The following is a 17,670-nucleotide window of genomic DNA, read 5'->3' on the forward strand; positions in this document are numbered from 1 at the left end:
AGCGAACGAGGTTTTTGCCGAATTTGCAATTTGAAACAAAGGCTCGTCTCGCGATGCTCATCCTCGAAGCGCGTGATCTCGCGCTCGCCTCATCCCGGTGTTGATTACACCCGGGATTTGGCGGGCGCGGGAACGCTGACATTGCAGCGGTCAGCTGCGCCGCTGCGCTTTGGTCGTGCCAGGAACAGAATTATAAGATAGTTATTTTGAATTTAATAGTGAATTTAATAATGTATTGGTAAATCTTGGTGAACGGTCAATGAAAGTAAACGTGTATTTTCGTTAACGTTTCGGCCCGGATAGGTGCCCTCCTCAGAACGATCAATTTTTTATTTGACTGTCAAGAACATAAATTTTCTCAGTAAGACATAAACTTCTATGGATATAATAATATTGAAAGTTATTATCCATTGTAGATTAGAGCGAACATATCGTATATCTATTATGATTAAAAAGATTATCGAAATTAAGGAGTAATTTACCTTGTATAAGAAGAGGGATTAAGACACTGGTCATAATCATAAAATACAAAATGGAGAGCGATGGTTCTTCAATTGGATGACAATAGACATTGGCGTCTTCTCCAATTGTTAGACAAGTTAGGTGTAAAAGATTTGAAAGTTGATAAATAAAAAAACTGTATATATTCACAATGCATAAGTCAAGAGGTTAAGAAGATTTAAGAAAGGGTTTAGTATAGTTAAAATAGTTAAAACGATGTCGACACACTAATAATGGTGTCATTATATCCCTATTCTCCATGTCTGAACAATATTACTCGACCGTTTGAACCAACTAGTAAACAACGACTGTTGGGAGAAACGAATGTGACCCAGAGTGAAGGCGAATAAGTATAAACAAATGTGAAAACAGGCAACATAGGGACACCAAAATTATGTACAACTTACAGTTAAGGTTAAACAAGGTGTGGTATGTGGGCGGTAATCAGCGGTTTGTAAATATTACTAAGTTGTTCGACGTCTTGTCTAAGGTTAACTGAATTCGGATGCCCTACAATATTGCACATTTCTAATAGTAGACGTTTATAATAATTGGGTTCTTCAGAAAGGATGTTTGCCTTATCGTAGTTGAAAGAATGTTCTTTGTCGATTACATGTTTAGTTAGTCCAGTATGTCGATCCTCATTATCTTGTAGATTACGTTGATGTTCTTTGAGTCTAGTATCTAGATGGCGGCCGGTTTGTCCAATATAAACTTGATTGCAGTCATTCCAAGGTATTTTATAAATAACATTGGATCGTTTGCCCATAGGAATCCCATCTTTTCCTTGATCAAAGACCATTTTTAAATCTTTTGAGTTTTTTCATACAAACCTGACATTGTGTTTAGTAAATAACCTATTCAGTGACTCAGAGACCTGATACATATGGGATGGGGATAAATGTAGTGGCCGGTCTGTTGTTGTCGTCTGCGGAAGCAGTGTCAATATTGTTGTTATTGATATGGATGCGTCTATTATCTATATTTTTGTGCAAAAGGCCATTTGGATAATCATTCCATCTCAAAATATCGTATATAAGTGACAGATTTTTTTCGTGGAATTCGTTACTTGATAGTTTAATGGCTCGGTCAACAAGATTAAAGATGGTACCTATATTGTAGGACAAACCGGCCGCCATCGTTAATTTTTCAATTCACCAAAAACATGTTTGAATTCACTTCTCTACATAAATTACGGAATCAAATCAATATTATCACAAAATTTCAGTTGAGACCTTCAGACTAGAAAATCAATATATTCTATTGACAAGACCAATACACTTAGATATAAAATATTTTCAACAGACAAAAACTCTAAATATTGCAATTAGTGGGAACGACAAGGGTTACAGTAACATAATATCAAAATATATGTATAGACTGTAACGTGGCATTTTTGATGCCCGTTACAAGGGGCTCCTTGAACCCTGGGCGGAACCAAAATTTAGGAATTTTCGAAATTGAGTCGCGAAGCTTTTGCAAAAGAGCGCCAGGACTAGAGTCGCGCATCCGAAACTACGAGAGGGGACACCTTAGCGAACAGCGTAAGATATTTCAGGTTTTTTTTTTTGTTTTTTTTTTATTTTTCGAGCTACAACGGCATGAGGGAAGAAGTCGGCACCGAATTCGATGAAATTGCGGAGTAGCGGACTAGCGACAATTGCGAAGGAAGGATGTCGAGGCTGCGGAGGGGGGGCCGACGCAGATCCCCGCATCTCGGGAATCCAAGGTGGACGCGATTCCCGCTGGCGGCCAGCGCCGCAGCCTCTTCCCTTTCACCCCGCCAACAATTGATTAGCGAACTTGCGAAGGACCGACTAGCGACGAGAGAGCACCACGCTCACCACCAAGACGCCATGGAGCTGCGCGAAGGACGAGATTGCGATTTAGCGTTAAGTTCTGCGCCGCGATGCTACTAAAGGTGCGCGTCGAGTTACGCAGTCGACAAAATCGATGACGGATCAATTAATGCGTATTCTTGTGGGTATGACGTCACGTATGGGATGGCGTATCGAGATCCGTGTTGCGGCAGGTTACTCGCTACAATGTCACCAAACGATCAACCAGTGAATTCGCTACGGGAAATCGGAGATACTACGGTGAAGGTCCTCGGAGTTGGCTGGAATCCTCACCACGATGTATTCCAGTTCAACTATAACTTGCCTGAAGATCCTCCAGCAACAAAACGGGCACTCTTGTCTGAAATTGCTCGTCTGTATGATCCTCTGGGATTCCTCGCTCCGATCATCATCAAAGCCAAGGTGTTCATGCAGGAACTCTGGCTTGAAAAACTGGGCTGGGATGATCAATTGGCCCCGACACAATTCCACAAGTGGACGTTATTTCGAGCGGACCTCACCAACCTTGCTAACCTCCGGGTGAACAGATGGATTAATCTCAAGGAGAATGTGTCTGCAGAGCTCCACGGGTTCTCAGACGCATCCCAACTCGCTATGGCTGCGGTGGTCTACCTGAAGGTGATGGATCTTCAGGGGAATTCGTCAGTTGCGCTTTTATGCTCCAAAACTCAAGTAGCCCCTCTGAAACCACTCACAATTCCACGGTTGGAGTTGAACGCTGCCGTACTTCTCACCAGACTTACTCTCTACGTGCGAAAAACACTTAACTTGGAGCAATTACCAATCTATTTGTGGACTGACTCTGCAGTAACCCTCGCTTGGATACAAAGTCAACCCTCTCGCTGGAAAACTTACGTACGCAACAGGGTTGCGAAAATACAGGATTCTCTTCCTGGAAGCCGCTGGACCTTTATCGCTGGGAAAAGTAATCCAGCTGACTGTGCTTCGCGAGGACTGTCAGTTGGCAAACTGCTGAAACATCCGCTTTGGTGGTCGGGTCCAAAATGGCTCAGCTTGTCCCAAGAAAACTGGCCAACTATTGAACCACCTGCTACGACCGCAACTCATCAGGAAGAGAGACCAGGTCTAACCTTCATGACATTCGCTAAAACAGATTCACATCCTCTGCAAATTCTCTTAGAACGCTTTTCTCGCTGGGTTTCGCTGGTTCGAACGCTTGGAATCTGTCTACGTGCCATCAGCCGAATGAAAAAGGTGCCACAGTCCTCACTAGCCACCCCGCTATCCGCTGGAGACCTGGAACCCGCAAAATGGCTGCTGGTCAAGTATACACAAGGCCAGTACTTCTCATCGGAACTCAAGCTGCTTTCTGACGGGAGATTCCTACCAAAAAATCACCCACTCGCCAAGCTGACCCCCTTTATTGACTATCACGGAATTTTGAGAGTCGGTGGCCGCTTGAAAAACTCGCTATTGGACAATCAGCAGAAGAATCCAGCGATTTTGCCTAAATACTCACTGCTGACGTCACTCCTCATCGATCATGCCCACAAACGGAACTTTCACGGGGGAACGCAATTGACTCTGGCTGCGTTACGCCAATCCTACTGGATTATTGGTGGCCGCGTACCAGTCAGATCTCACATCTTACGCTGCGTAGTCTGTGCTAGACACCGAGGTGTTCGAGCACAGCAATTGATGGGACAACTGCCCCCCTCTAGAGTGACTCCCGCCCGGGCGTTTCTACATACTGGATTAGACTACGCTGGGCCAGTCACTCTGAAAATTTTCCAGGGTCGTGGAGCGAAAACTTACAAGGGGTGGATTGCAGTTTTCGTGTGCTTCACGACTTCCGCTATACATCTGGAACTTGTCACGGACTACTCTACAGGCGCATTCATCGCAGCGTATCGGAGGTTCGCAAGTCGCCGGGGCATCTGCCACACCATATATTCGGACTGTGGTACAAACTTTGTGGGTGCAGATGCAACTCTAAGGGCTGAATTCGCATCAGGATCAAGATCACTGGGAGAACTTTCACATTTACTGGCTACAGATGGCACAACCTGGAAGTTCAATCCGCCTGGAGCTCCGCACTTTGGAGGTAAATGGGAAGCTGCCGTCAAGTCTATCAAATTCCATCTCACTAGAACTATCGGAGAGCATCTGATGACTTACGAGCAGCTCACTACGGTTTTGACACAGATCGAAGCCGTGGTAAATTCTCGGCCTCTCTCCCCACTCTCGGAAGATCCTGCCGACCTGGAACCACTAACTCCAGGTCACTTTCTCATTGGAGAACCACTCACCGCTGTACCGGAACCCTCGCTACCTTCAACAACGGAATCGACGCTAACTGGGTACAAATTGCTACAACAACTGTTGCAACAGTTTTGGAGACGTTGGAGCAACGAAGTGCTTCAACGTCATCAGGGCATCTCCAAATGGCATCGGGCGTCCAACGACGTCAAAGTTGGCTCTCTGGTGCTCCTCACAGACGAGCGGTTCCCACCGAGAAAATGGCCACTCGCTAGGGTAATCGCTATCCACCCAGGGAAGGACGGACATACCCGCGTAGTAACACTGAAGACAGCTACCACGGAACTGATCCGACCAATTGCAAAACTGTGTGTTCTGCCCATTGAAGATCTTGACGTCTCAGCCGTCAACCCGGGGGAGAATGTTCAGTCAACACCCAAATTGCCCGGGCGAAGCGAAGTTCGGCTTACTCGCAGCAAGAAGGCAGCACTAAGCAGAGCATAGATCACCCGCCAATCGATAGCCAATCAATGAATTTTTAGTTCAAATTCATTGACGCTTGCGCATTTCGCTATTCTCTGACGTCATTCGCTATGAATTTTCTTATTGGCTCTTAGCTTTGGGACATGCTTAGTCTTCCTCACGGGGAAGAAGACTCGATTTCTAACGGTTTTCCGCCATTATTGTACTTACGGCTACCTCTAGTTCACCTCGTGTTCTTTTCTTGTCGCTAATTCTTCTAATTATTTGGCTATTGATAACAATAATTAATGTGTGAGAATTCGCTTTAAAGCAATTATTAAACTAATTGTGAATTTGGGTGCATTCGCTACCACGTGTTGCTCTTGGCATTGTACATATCGGGTAATTCGCTAACTGTATATAGTGTGTCCAATAAATCACGTTATAATTTTTTTGCTAAATTTAGTGCGCGCAGTTTTTTATTGTGACGACCTGTACCAAACCAGATCCCGAGTCTCCTCTACTGTTACTCGCTAAAACAATTACAAAATAACAAAAAGTGAAGTAAATAAGCTAAAAAAACACTAATAGAATGAATACAAATTGAAATAAAGGGTTCATAACAAAAAATAAAAAAAAAAGAAGAGAGAAGCCGAACGGAGGAAGGAATAAAAGTCATTGAGGAGAGAGTTTAACTAGACAGGAATGCAGAAAAACATCGGAAGCAGAAAATTGAACGTATGCAAAAAACTGACGTAGAAGGTAACCCTAAAATTTACTCAAGAATGGATGAATTGGAACAAAGGATGGAAATTTAAAAAGAAAGGAAAGAAGAAGAACTATTCTGATAAGTGGAGTAAACTTCAAAGAAGACAACCTGAACGCTCAAGTTTAAAAATTTGTTACAGGGGAAATACAGGTAAATGAAAAAATATCAAAATCATCGAAATACAGAAACGGATATGAATATATATAACGGAAAAACTACAATATCGATGAAACTGGATTCTCGAGAAACAAAAATTAAAATATTCAAACAACAACACAATCTAAGGGATATATACAAATCTAGATGAAAGATAAGAGGCAAGAAAGAGAAAAACATAAAGAATTCAGAGGTTTAACAAAAGGAATAAATGAGAGAAGTGAAAAAGCCAGATTTGGTTAGCAAAATAAAGTAACGAATGGAAAATAGCTTTGCCTCTGAGAATTCAATAAACTGCGGACTGGTGAAATTTCTGAACGAGGAGACCGCAGAGCAAAGCAAGGAAGCAAATAAATATGGTCGTATGGCGTATAGCACGAGTTGATACCATTTTTATCCTACCATTAACATCGGCGAAGAACAAGACTGAGAAATAAGTAATTAACAAAGTGAGTAAAGAATTTAAGTAGTGAGCCAAAAGCACCAACAGAGAAGAACGTGAACATAGGGCCAAAGACGAGCAACTGATAGGTCCGAAAAGGGAATCAAAGGATCATACTGCAAGAGTATGAAAACTTGGCATGGGAATTGAGCTACAAGGATTAAGGCAAACGATATCGACTGAGGAAAACTTCTCAACAAGAAAATCACACAAACTAACAGACTGATAGTAGAGACAGACAGGAATATCGAAGTACGTTAAGAATATGCAAGATTAGAGAACACGAGAAACATCGGCCAAGATGATGAGAAGACATAGCGAAGAAGTAATTAGCGAAGGCACGAAGCTACTTGATGGTGTCGGATGTTTGGAACGACGATTATGAACGGCAGGGCAGGTGGACACAAAGGAGGATGTGTTTCCTATGTAGGGGACAGAGAGTCATCCATTATAGATTATGTGATAGCCAAGGAAGACAGAAACAATGATCCAGCCAAAGGCACAAAGATAACCGGCGAGGGAGGTTCGGATCATCAGCCTATAATACATACATACATACATAGATAGATAGATATTAGTTATTAGCCACGGGATTGAGTCTTCTGTTGCCATTACATAATAGAGAGAAACATACATTATCAGTAGTAGACTGGGCCAAAAAAAAAAACGAAGAATTTTTTTTTTAATGGTACTGTAAAACATTTTTCATGACGACAAATAAAAATTATCCTGAAAGTTTGAGCCCTTAATATTAATATTAAGGGGTGTATCGTTACAGCTATTGATTTTTTAACAGTTACCGCATTTTTTTACCCAAAATCCGTCAATTATCAATCTGAAAAATTTTATCAATCCATATTTTTGAAGGAAATTAAATTTCCTACAAAAAAGCTCTTTTACTAAATTGACGTAGATCGAGCCGTTTCCTTGTAATCGTGCCTTAAACATTGATTTGTTTTTTCAAATTTGTGTCTGAATTTTTGATTTTTGTAATTACCAGAAAAATCAATATTTTTATAGATCAAACCATTATTTTTGTGGGAAATTTGATGCTCTACAAAAAAGGTCTCTTAACATTTTTCATGAAATTCAAGAGAATGAAAGAAAATCGAAACATCGGGCAATCGAAATATTAATACCTAACAAGGTATCCGATGTGATGTGTTACATATTCATATATTATAATATAATATAACAAAAATAGCAAAGAAATACCGAAAATGTGTTTTGAAACAAACCCTTCCATCAATTTTTACCTGATAATGAACCTAGTGTAACCTACAAATTCTGTCCATCAAAAGTTGTGTATGTGTTGGCACAGGCAGTGATTACGTGAATTTTAAGCGTCTGTTTTGGGAGACATTCTGGGTAGGTGAATAGGAAAAAAGTAAACACATGAAAAAGAACAGGAATAGAAAAGGTCTGTCTCGAGTGTAGAAAAAATGAAGAATTTATCAAAGTTCTAAGCGACCAATGGACAAATAAAAAGGCAAATACGCTAGTAAATGATGAAATCCGGGAGTTATGAAGACCCGTGGAAGAAGCAACCATAAAGTGCAAAATGAAATCGAGACACAGAGACGGTACACCAAGAAACGAAGACGAAAAGTGATAAGTCTACTTAAAAGGTACCTAAAATCAAAGCAAGCAGATGATAAAAGAGACGTTGTGACGGGAAGGGATCCAAAATGTTTTGCTTAAGATTTGTGAATGATGTGGCACGAATACCAAAAGGCGAGACGAAGCTAAAGCTAGCAGCCAAACGGTCTAATATTCACTCGAATAAGGTAGTATAGTTGTTGTAAAGCGCGAGCTTTCAAACTTCATTGATGTTACTGTCATGGAGTATAGATGGTGCTCCTAGTAGTAAAATATACTCTCTCTTAGATGTGTGCTAATGCGCGAACGAGTGAGTCACTTAATATTGGACGTTCACCGGAGACGGCAGCGGTGCAGTGTTATTAAAGGTTGAAATAAAAAAGTTATAGAAGAACGTGAGATTATAATTATTCACTTGCAACCACCCAAATCTTCCAACAGTAGTTCGAAAATCAAAATTTTATGAAATACCTTGAACCCTCAATACTTTCATAGAATTATGAGGATAAGACTAAACTGCATATTTTTATTTCTAAAAAATTTTACACGTTTTGCTACTATCTCTGGTTGCTAGTTTCAGCTTCATGAAGACGAGGAAGGATTCGAATAAATGTCACAAATAGTGGAGATTATACAAAAAAGATGAATCAGAAGTTCAACTCAACAACTCAAACAAAAGCAGTGGTCATTAAAAGAAAAAGGAGAAAAAAATTAAGCGATAAGTGAAAATTTAAGGGACAAGAGTAAAAGCGGTTAACAAGTACCAATATCTGGGATTCTAGCTTGCTGCTCACAATCAGAAACAATCAGAAAGATACAAAAATTAATAAATATAACACGGGACATAATGAAGTGAGCAAAGATTGGATATATCTTCCTAATATGCTAGTTACTATATCCTTCCGTTATGGAGTAAAATGGAGTTGGCAGAAGTAGGATGACGCGAGATTGGTACACAAAATTAGTAGTGAGACTAGGCAGAAACACCCCAGCGTATAGCTGGAAGATAAAATCAGGAAACACAGAAGAGAAATACAGGTTAGAAAAAAGGGTAATATGTGCCTGCTAGACATCATAGAAATAACCAAAGAAAGATGGCCATATATTTACTTGAAAGAGGATCGTAGAAGCAGCGAAAATAAAAACGTCTCCATCTGGACAAGAGCATTAAATAGAGCATTGTAAGAGGTAGGTGATTGAATACCGCTGCAGCTCTCGAAGCTGGGCGTGACGTGCAAAAATTAAAGAATACACTAGAGGTAGACCTGCAAAATGGAATAAAAAAGCTAGTAAAAGGATCTAGCAAGACTGGACAGGATTTGATAAACAGAGTACTGTGATAAGTACATAAAGACAAATGGAGAGAATGAGTCTATCAACCTTTAGAAGGTCGGTCTGGCTCTTTTAAGAGTCAGCAAATAACTCGGAAACTTCACCAGACGTGTAGATTTTTTATTTACATAAATCATGTCTCTAAAAAACATCAAATTTCAAGAAAAATATACCGGCCCTTTAAATGTTAGAGCAAAGCAATTAGGAGGCACCGACTCTTACACCAATACCAGTTTGACTTGGCTAATAGGTAGTGCAACTGTGGATGTGGAATACCAGCTAACTAGCTAATCGAGTGCAACGTCATTGAAGCACATGCCATTACATTGTAAATCGATAAAGTACGAGTATAGTTGAAATCCAGTTTGATGTAATTCATTAAAATCATAAACGGTCCACATAATACTTTGGTTAAGAAAAATCATTATTTTGCATCTTTAAAATTATGTTCAATATAGTAAACAGTAATAAAGCAAAAGATGCTGGTTATATTTTACAAACTCAACTTTTCCAGTTATTCTGTCGTAAAAAGTCGTAAAAAAATGATTTTTTCCAATGTTTTATTACGCGACAGTTACCAACTCAATCTCATGGGTAATTTGGAGTGCGGTGATAAGTCTAAGCCTTGTATAACATGAGGCCTCAGTTAGTCGAAGACCAGAAAAGTAAGGATCTACAATAGTGAAACTTGAAAAAATTTTTGTCTGTCCTATGAATCAATATAAATAATGCACTATTTCCAGTTTTCCTGAACTATCATCACCCTGGGGACAGAAAATAACCTAACACCGCCAATAAAAAAAATCGGTGGAGTTGAAAAACGAAGAAGAATCAAAATGACTTTAAAGCTATTCGTCTGCTATATACAAGCAATTGTCAAACTGGAAAATACAAGTTTACCGTCAGTAGTAGCATCATGCGTAACGCAACGGGAGAAACAGGGTTCAAATCCCCAATATATTGATGAGGACCTGAGCAACAACTTGCAAAAATTATCACACGGGTCACGTCGCTCAGGCGCAAAATCGGTCAGTTGAGGTTTGAACTCAATCGAGTTACACTTGGATAAGTTGTTCTGCAGTTTTCCTTGTCCCCTATGAGCATTCAGGTGTTCCTAATGAACATCTTCATCTTCATGTTCGTCGACCAAAAGGCAATGCGCCGGATCCCGGAGCTGAACCTGGGATTGGAGGCTGACGCGCGACGCAGACGGTAGACCAGAGATCGACCGAACGTCAGCCCGAAGCGGCTACAGACACATAATGATGATCACTAATCCTCTATGAAGTTGGCTCCCACTTTCAACAAATTAATGTTTTGAATATTGTTCACAATTGTTCTAGGTTTGTTCTACATTGTTCCAAAAGTTTATATTGATGATTTACAGAATGCAATTAAAAAAAATGAAAAAACGTTTTTGGCAGAACCCCCCTCCCCCACTTTTGGAAAATCAAACTTTTTTTCGCTGTTCTGGTTTCTACTAGTTATTCTAAACAATGTTGCAGAACGGTCAACCCGTAAGTCCAACGGCGGGGCTACTAAAAGGTAAAAAATAGTTTTGACTAACCCCGCACTTTTCGAAAATGTAACTTTTTCGATTGTTCTAGGTTGTTCTAGTCGTATTCAACATTGTTCCAAATATACGATGTAGTGTGTCGAACCTTGAACTCGTACAATTCGGGAACGGGGTTTTCAATCACTTACGTTTCTGAAAGTGAACTTTTCAACATGTTCTGGGTTGTTCTGAACATTATTCCAAAAGCACGATGCGGTGAGTTGAACCTTGGATTCGTAAGATTCAAACATGAATTTTGGGATTTTATGACTACATGATTCGACTCACTACATCGACGACTAGAACAACCTTGAAAACTGTGAAAATGTAGGAGACTGAAAACCCCGTTTTTGAATTTTACGAGGCCATGTTTCGACTAACTATATTGTGCTTTTGGAACAATGTTCAGTACGACTAGAGCAGCCTGAAACACGTTGAAAAGTTCACTTACGAAAATGTAAGTAACCGAAAAACGCATGTTTACATTTTAAGAGCCCACGGTTCGACTGACTACATTGTACTTTTGGAACAATATTCAGTACGGCTAAAACGTCCTGGAACAATTGAAAAAATTTATATTTTAAGAAAGTGGGAGGCTAGTCAAAAACACTTTTCACCTGTTGGCAGCCCTGCTGTTGGACTTGTAACTTGACCGTTTTGGAACAATGTTAAGAACAACTACAACAAACCGCAACAGTAAAAAAGAGTTCAATTGTTCAAAAGTGGGCGGGCGGGGCTCGGTCGAAAAACAGTTTTACACATTTTTTTAATTGTATTTTGTAAGTTGTCAATATAAACTTTTGGAATAATGTAGAACAAACCTAGAACAATCGTGAATAATATTCAAATCGATCACCAACCCATCCCTTCCTCACCCCGGACAAGCTATCCGCGTACGAGGACAAACCGAAAGGCTATGGCGGGACTAAAAATGACTATTATTATTATTACACTTATTGCTACATTTTTATGTTTTTTTTACCGTTATTGTACAGGCTGACTTTAATTTAAGACAATCAGCTATAGTGTGATTCTCCATCATGCAAATTAGGAAGCTTTTCCTTCGATAGTAGAACATCGATTATCGGAATGTAAATTATTCGAATCGTTTATTGTACGACTGATGATTTGGTTCATCAGAATTTTCGGTCATCAGAACAATTATGATTTGCATACCTTATAAGCTCACTCGCATTTACCTCTGCGCTGGCAGTTTTCACTCGTCCGTATATGCGTGCAAAACCGAGCCCTGGCATCGAATCCTACATTTTATTTCATAATTCACATTCCTCACGAGTTCAATATCTAGACATTCAACTTCTACGCGCAAATGTCATGTTCTTATGGTTGTAACGTCCCGTTATTAGCGTCAACCGCAGGTGGTAGGACATATATCTTCTTCTCTATTCTCGTACAGGATTAATTTGTGGGATTTTAATTTAGAAACGTCTCAACATTTGAGTGCTTTAATTTTAATCTTTTAGGTTCCTAAGTTGGGAGGACGGACCACCGATTATGGCAGTCGATAACGGGGTGCCTCAGGCTGATGGTGAAGACTAAACGTTTACCCTTCTAGAAAAGGCTAGACTCCCGTCCTTGCAATGATGCACATTCGCATTATTTGTGTGATTGTGTGGATGGTATGAGAATCCTCCGGGAAATACCACCAAGGTCACACTGGCCAAGCCAAGCGCTCGGGTGAGATTCACTAATCGAAACACGGAACTCGATCGGTCAATACCAATTCCCACGCACTTTTAAGAGTGTGATAGCCGAGCGTCGTTCTCGTGGTGTTTGATCGGTGTACACTTAACACAATTCTCATGTATCACTAGTGTCGTCGCACTGACAGCACTGAACGCCCTAATATAATTTATTAAACCGAGTTACCAAACTCGATTGGTCAATACCAATTACCATGTAATTACAGTAATGTGATAGCCGGACGTCGTTTCAAAAACTCGTGTGTACAGAAAGCGTGAAACTCCCGAAGATCGCTAGCGAGGTTGCATTGACTATGCGTAGCGTTCAGGTATAGTCGGAGCCTCAACTTCCTTGAAGCGATGGTCAATATAACCCATTCCCCAGTTGAAACGGGATTACAGCCGATCGTTCTTAAGTCTATTGGAAAGTGTGTGTATTCAGATCCCTTGGGAGCACTATTGAAACTGCATTACCTCCAATAAATACCAGAGCATAATCTGGAGTGATGAATGATTGTGAGTGTGCATGAGTAGTGACAAACGTCTGTGCACTGCAATAACACTCATTGTCAGCTGCGCCAATGGTGTATATGTAGGTTCAGCTCTCCTAGAAGCACTAGTAAAACTGTATTAGCTCCGCTAAATGCCAGAGCATAATCTGATGTGATGATTGAGTTTGTGTGTGAGTGTGATATGTACTCGTTTGTATCAATGATAGTACTCGTTAATTAAAAAGAAAAAAAGAAAAAGTTTTATTACGAACAGTGTCGCTAAAGGAATGCGATATAAAAAAATAATAAAACATAAAATGTGAAAGCAATCAAATATAGAAATAATCATAAATATAATATAAAAAAAATAAATAAAGATAGCGTAATATCGGCGCCAACTACTTGACGTGATTAATCGTAAAGATTATAATTAATATTCGTTAGTTAAATGATAACTAATTAATAAATTCGTTATTGGTATTTGCGAGAGATACGCTAGGCAAAAGGATATCTTAGAAATCTCTAGTGAGAATATTTTATGAAGAGTTGAATATTGAATGCAGGTATTCGAAACGAGAATTTAAATGTAAGACCAAATCAGCTGAGAGGCCTCAGCTAATTGTTTGGCTTGGCAGATTAGGGCTTCAAAAGCAGAACGCATAATCAGTGTGTACCTACTGTTGCTGTGCCGACTTCTGTTTATATGCATTTTGGGCGGCCTCCCTCTCTCTATCGGCGTGCTAAATTTAGCTCTGGGTATGCTATAGCTATCAGTTTTTCGGTCTTGTTTGCGCCGATTTGGCTATATCTACTGTCGACTTTTCTTTTTTTCCGGCTCTCTCATGCTTCCTTATTCTAATCCTATTTGGTAATTTTTTGGTCTATTTGGATATATCTGCGATATATATATTGAGTATGTACTTGAATGGTATTGTACGAAGTCTGATAAACTTAATACTTAGTATTGTAGAATTGATGTCGACTAGACAAGGTGATAGTTTGGCTTAGAGGAAAGACGATTGCAATGGATCGGCCAATATTGTTCCAATTGTCCTCTGGTTGGTGAATGATTCGAGTAAATTTGCGGAATATATATATTAGATATTCTAATGATCTATGGATTTTGAGCGTTACATGGTTTTTCCCCGATTGATATTGCTCTTCGGTTATCCGAATTTTTTAATATCCGAACAATACCCGGTCCTAATGAGTTTTTATTTTTTTATACGTAGATAATGATCGACGCTCTACTGTACTACACAAGATTGCAATTAACAATACTGCATTTACCAGGTCCTTCGAAACTACCTAGCCTTGTATCATAATGTAGAATGTTTTTAAAACTTACCAATGAATATGGAAAAGAAATTTTAAGGGATTGCGTAAAGGCGGAAAAGGTCACACCATCTAAATCAAAAATCAAGAAAAGAGCAAAATTCGTTCAAAAAATCACCAGCAGTGTTATTTGTGCCAATGATGTTGCTCAGAGATGGGATAATATTCCTACTATTCAGAAATCATTTTAAGCAAATTCGAATATCAAAAGCTATGATATCAACATGTTGAGCAAAGATTTTATAATTAGAGCGTTGAAGATGATTAAACTCAGCCTCTAGTGTTTTTGATCAGGTTCCCTTATTTTTGGGCTTATTTTGTTCGCCAAACTGATCTACAGATATGATTTGAACAAAATTTACAAATATATATCTCCAGAGTAGATAAAGATAGATTTGTGTATAACTAGAGTCCAAAAGATCTTCGTCAACAATTACATTTGCACGCTAAAACTATATTAAAACATAAAATTTCTTAAATGTTTTTCAAACAATTTTTGAGGCCCTGATCAGTGAGCAACATGAGTCTAAAACATTACAATCGGATCAAGGTCACCAGAGTTTGAATATTTTCAACCTTCCAATTATCAAGCTGTTTCTCAAAAGCTTAATATCTTAGTTTGAGTTAGTCAATTTTGTTCAGAATTATTTCTATTACATGGTAGAGATGCTTCTTTATTTGTGTTCACTGTTATTGGCACAAACAACAGGTACAGGTTTTAACACGTAAACAGGTACACATTTTTCCTATCTTTTGCTTCACATACTGCCGCCCATTTACCCTCAAGTCTAAACGAAATTGTACTTGTACACCAAGCTTTCCCACTTGTTATAAAAGGTTTTCAATCTAACACGTATGAAATTTTCAGCTTTCAATATTATAGTCTTCTCTTACAATTCACATAAATTATTTCGTACGGCATAAAAAATATTTCCATTTGGTTACTCTTTAAAGATTTTCTCACGAGTTATACACTAACAATGAGAATTTTCTCTATAAATTGTTCAATCAAATTCTGAAGGAGTACCTTCAGTACAAAAACGTTTTTCCCTTGTGTATCATGGTATTGGTGATTCAGTTTACAATGATCTTCAAAAAAACAGGTTTTAATTTGTCATGTCTTATTTGGACGGTTATTTACGATTTTCAGCATTTCGATATTTATCAAATTGTGAAGTAATGATGCTTTTTCAAACTACTTTTTTATACTATTATGTTAATAAACTTGAATTTTTTTAAAACTTTACAACTCTGAACAAAAATTGATCAGAATATTTTAGAAATACAACAGTCAAGTGAACAAATATGCTTCACTGAGGATTTAATCACATTCGCAAATATACTATTCAAATTTTAATATTTTAATATCATAAACAACAATCCGTAGATACAAAATGAGTAAGTTTTGCTTTATTAAATCTGTAACAGTTTCCTGCATTTCGGACAAATTTCAAATTGGAACTATGTGAATTAGCAATTTGTTTTGAAAATAGTGATTTTCGCAACCATTTTGTACTTCAATCTTATCAAAAACATGACTTCCTATATCTATTAGAAATTGATAATACCATGATATTACTGTAGAGGAAGCATAAAAATTGAATGTGTTACTTTCGAGAACTATAAATTTTCAGTTATAATCAGTTATAATCAAAGCATCATGAAATGCATGAAATGAAACCAAGATTAATATACTAAATTGTGATGTGTGGTAATGTGATTGAATGCCTAATAACACGGGTTAGCTGAAATAATACTCAATTTCGCAAAAATCATCTATTTTGAATCAAGAACTGCAAAATTACCTTTTCTTCAAATGTGATTGCGATGTGATCAAAAACTCCGCAATAAAAGGAAAATCGTAGTTGTAACAAATAATAAATTAAGGTTGAATCCAAGGATTTACGAAAAAATTCCCATTTCTCATGTAATATCAGTAAAGAACTCTTTAAAGCACTCAGATTAAGGCTAATTGGATACATGATAAGAGAACTTACTTGAAAATTTCACAATTACTATATTGAAAGAACCCCTTTGCAACAGAGAAAAAGAGCTTGGTGCCTAAAGCTAAAATCAACAAGGCTTCCATCAAGCCAAGTTTGAGAGAGACCTGAAAAAGTTTTTTGTAAGACTGTAAGAGTTGACTTGAAAAACGTTTCATGTATGGATAATATGAAACTTAGATATAACCACCTCAGATGAATTAAAAACTACATACCATATCATCTGGACCTTCACAGCTATGTCTGTAAGGCATTCCTTCTGGAACGATTTTGTTGAGCATCATTTCCATGTCATCTCTCACGTCTGGATCCCAACTTTCGTTCAATGCCAAACTGGCGGACGTATGAAGAACTAGAACACAGAATTAAGTAAAATATCATATTGCAATCGAACTGCCAAATATGATAGGCTTAAAAGATAAGCCTTGAACTTGTTGAGCAAAAATTTCTTCATTGATAAACAGTTGTGAAAAATGAGTATACTCTGTCCTAACGAGTAGGTAGGCAACACAAAAGCTGTTATCCTGTTTATTGCATATACTGAGCTTCATGGGCAAAAGGTAGAAAGAACTAAATACCCATAAAGTTTACATCCAAACGAGTGAAGTCCGATGGTATTTACTCTAACTCTGAGGCGAGAATATCAAATTTGCTTGTTCATGCATCTAATTTGAATGCAAAGTTGCCTTTATAAGAGACAAGATACCTACTTTGTATATGGCACAGGCCTACAGAAAATTGACAAAGCTCTGGAATCTGTCGTAATATTTCTTCAGTGACCAAGTGGACTCCTCGATGTTGTGGTCTGAGGTTGATTTTTTTTTGAAACCAGGCAGAGCCAATTTGTATACCCCTGTTCGATGAAGCCATATTCGTAGCACAGCTGATCGCAGCAACTCAAATTTCGTGAAAGCGTACCCCACCACAACACAGTAAATAAAATACTAAATCACGATAGTACATTGGCGGTAATCATCTCCGTTAGTCTGACTAAAACGAACGATTTCATCTCCTTTTCTTCCCTTTTAATGGATAACGGAATCAACGAATACAGGTATTCAACGTTTCGTACTTTCGATGCTGTGGTTACGACGACGAGAATACGAGCCACATTTCGATTTATTTTTCCTTCATCTACAGTATGCACGACTGTGTCTCAACTCGTGAGGTTACGACAGGTTAGAAAAGATAACGATTAACTTGACATGCACCACGGTGGAAGGATAGCATGGTGTGCCTGAAG

At 38.6% G+C, this 17,670-nt stretch overlaps 1 protein-coding gene across 2 annotated transcripts in view; it reads right to left on the bottom strand.

The window, feature by feature from the left end:
- Positions 1-17,670, bottom strand: part of LOC124300731 (UPF0047 protein YjbQ) — a 55,588-nt gene extending 37,918 nt beyond the window's left edge. The window contains exons 1-3 of one of the 2 annotated variants that reach the window (XM_046755068.1): positions 17,138-17,670; positions 16,643-16,779; positions 16,422-16,534 (exon numbers count right to left, since the gene is read on the bottom strand). In XM_046755068.1, coding sequence (XP_046611024.1) covers positions 16,422-16,534; positions 16,643-16,779; positions 17,138-17,297 — 410 coding nt within the window. In that variant the 5' untranslated portion in view covers positions 17,298-17,670. The remainder of the gene's footprint in view (positions 1-16,421; positions 16,535-16,642; positions 16,780-17,137) is intronic. The other variant, XM_046755067.1, reaches the window with a different exon arrangement.

The sequence above is a fragment of the Neodiprion virginianus genome, chromosome 3 (assembly GCF_021901495.1).
Source record: "Neodiprion virginianus isolate iyNeoVirg1 chromosome 3, iyNeoVirg1.1, whole genome shotgun sequence".
NCBI classification, from domain to species: domain Eukaryota; kingdom Metazoa; phylum Arthropoda; class Insecta; order Hymenoptera; family Diprionidae; genus Neodiprion; species Neodiprion virginianus.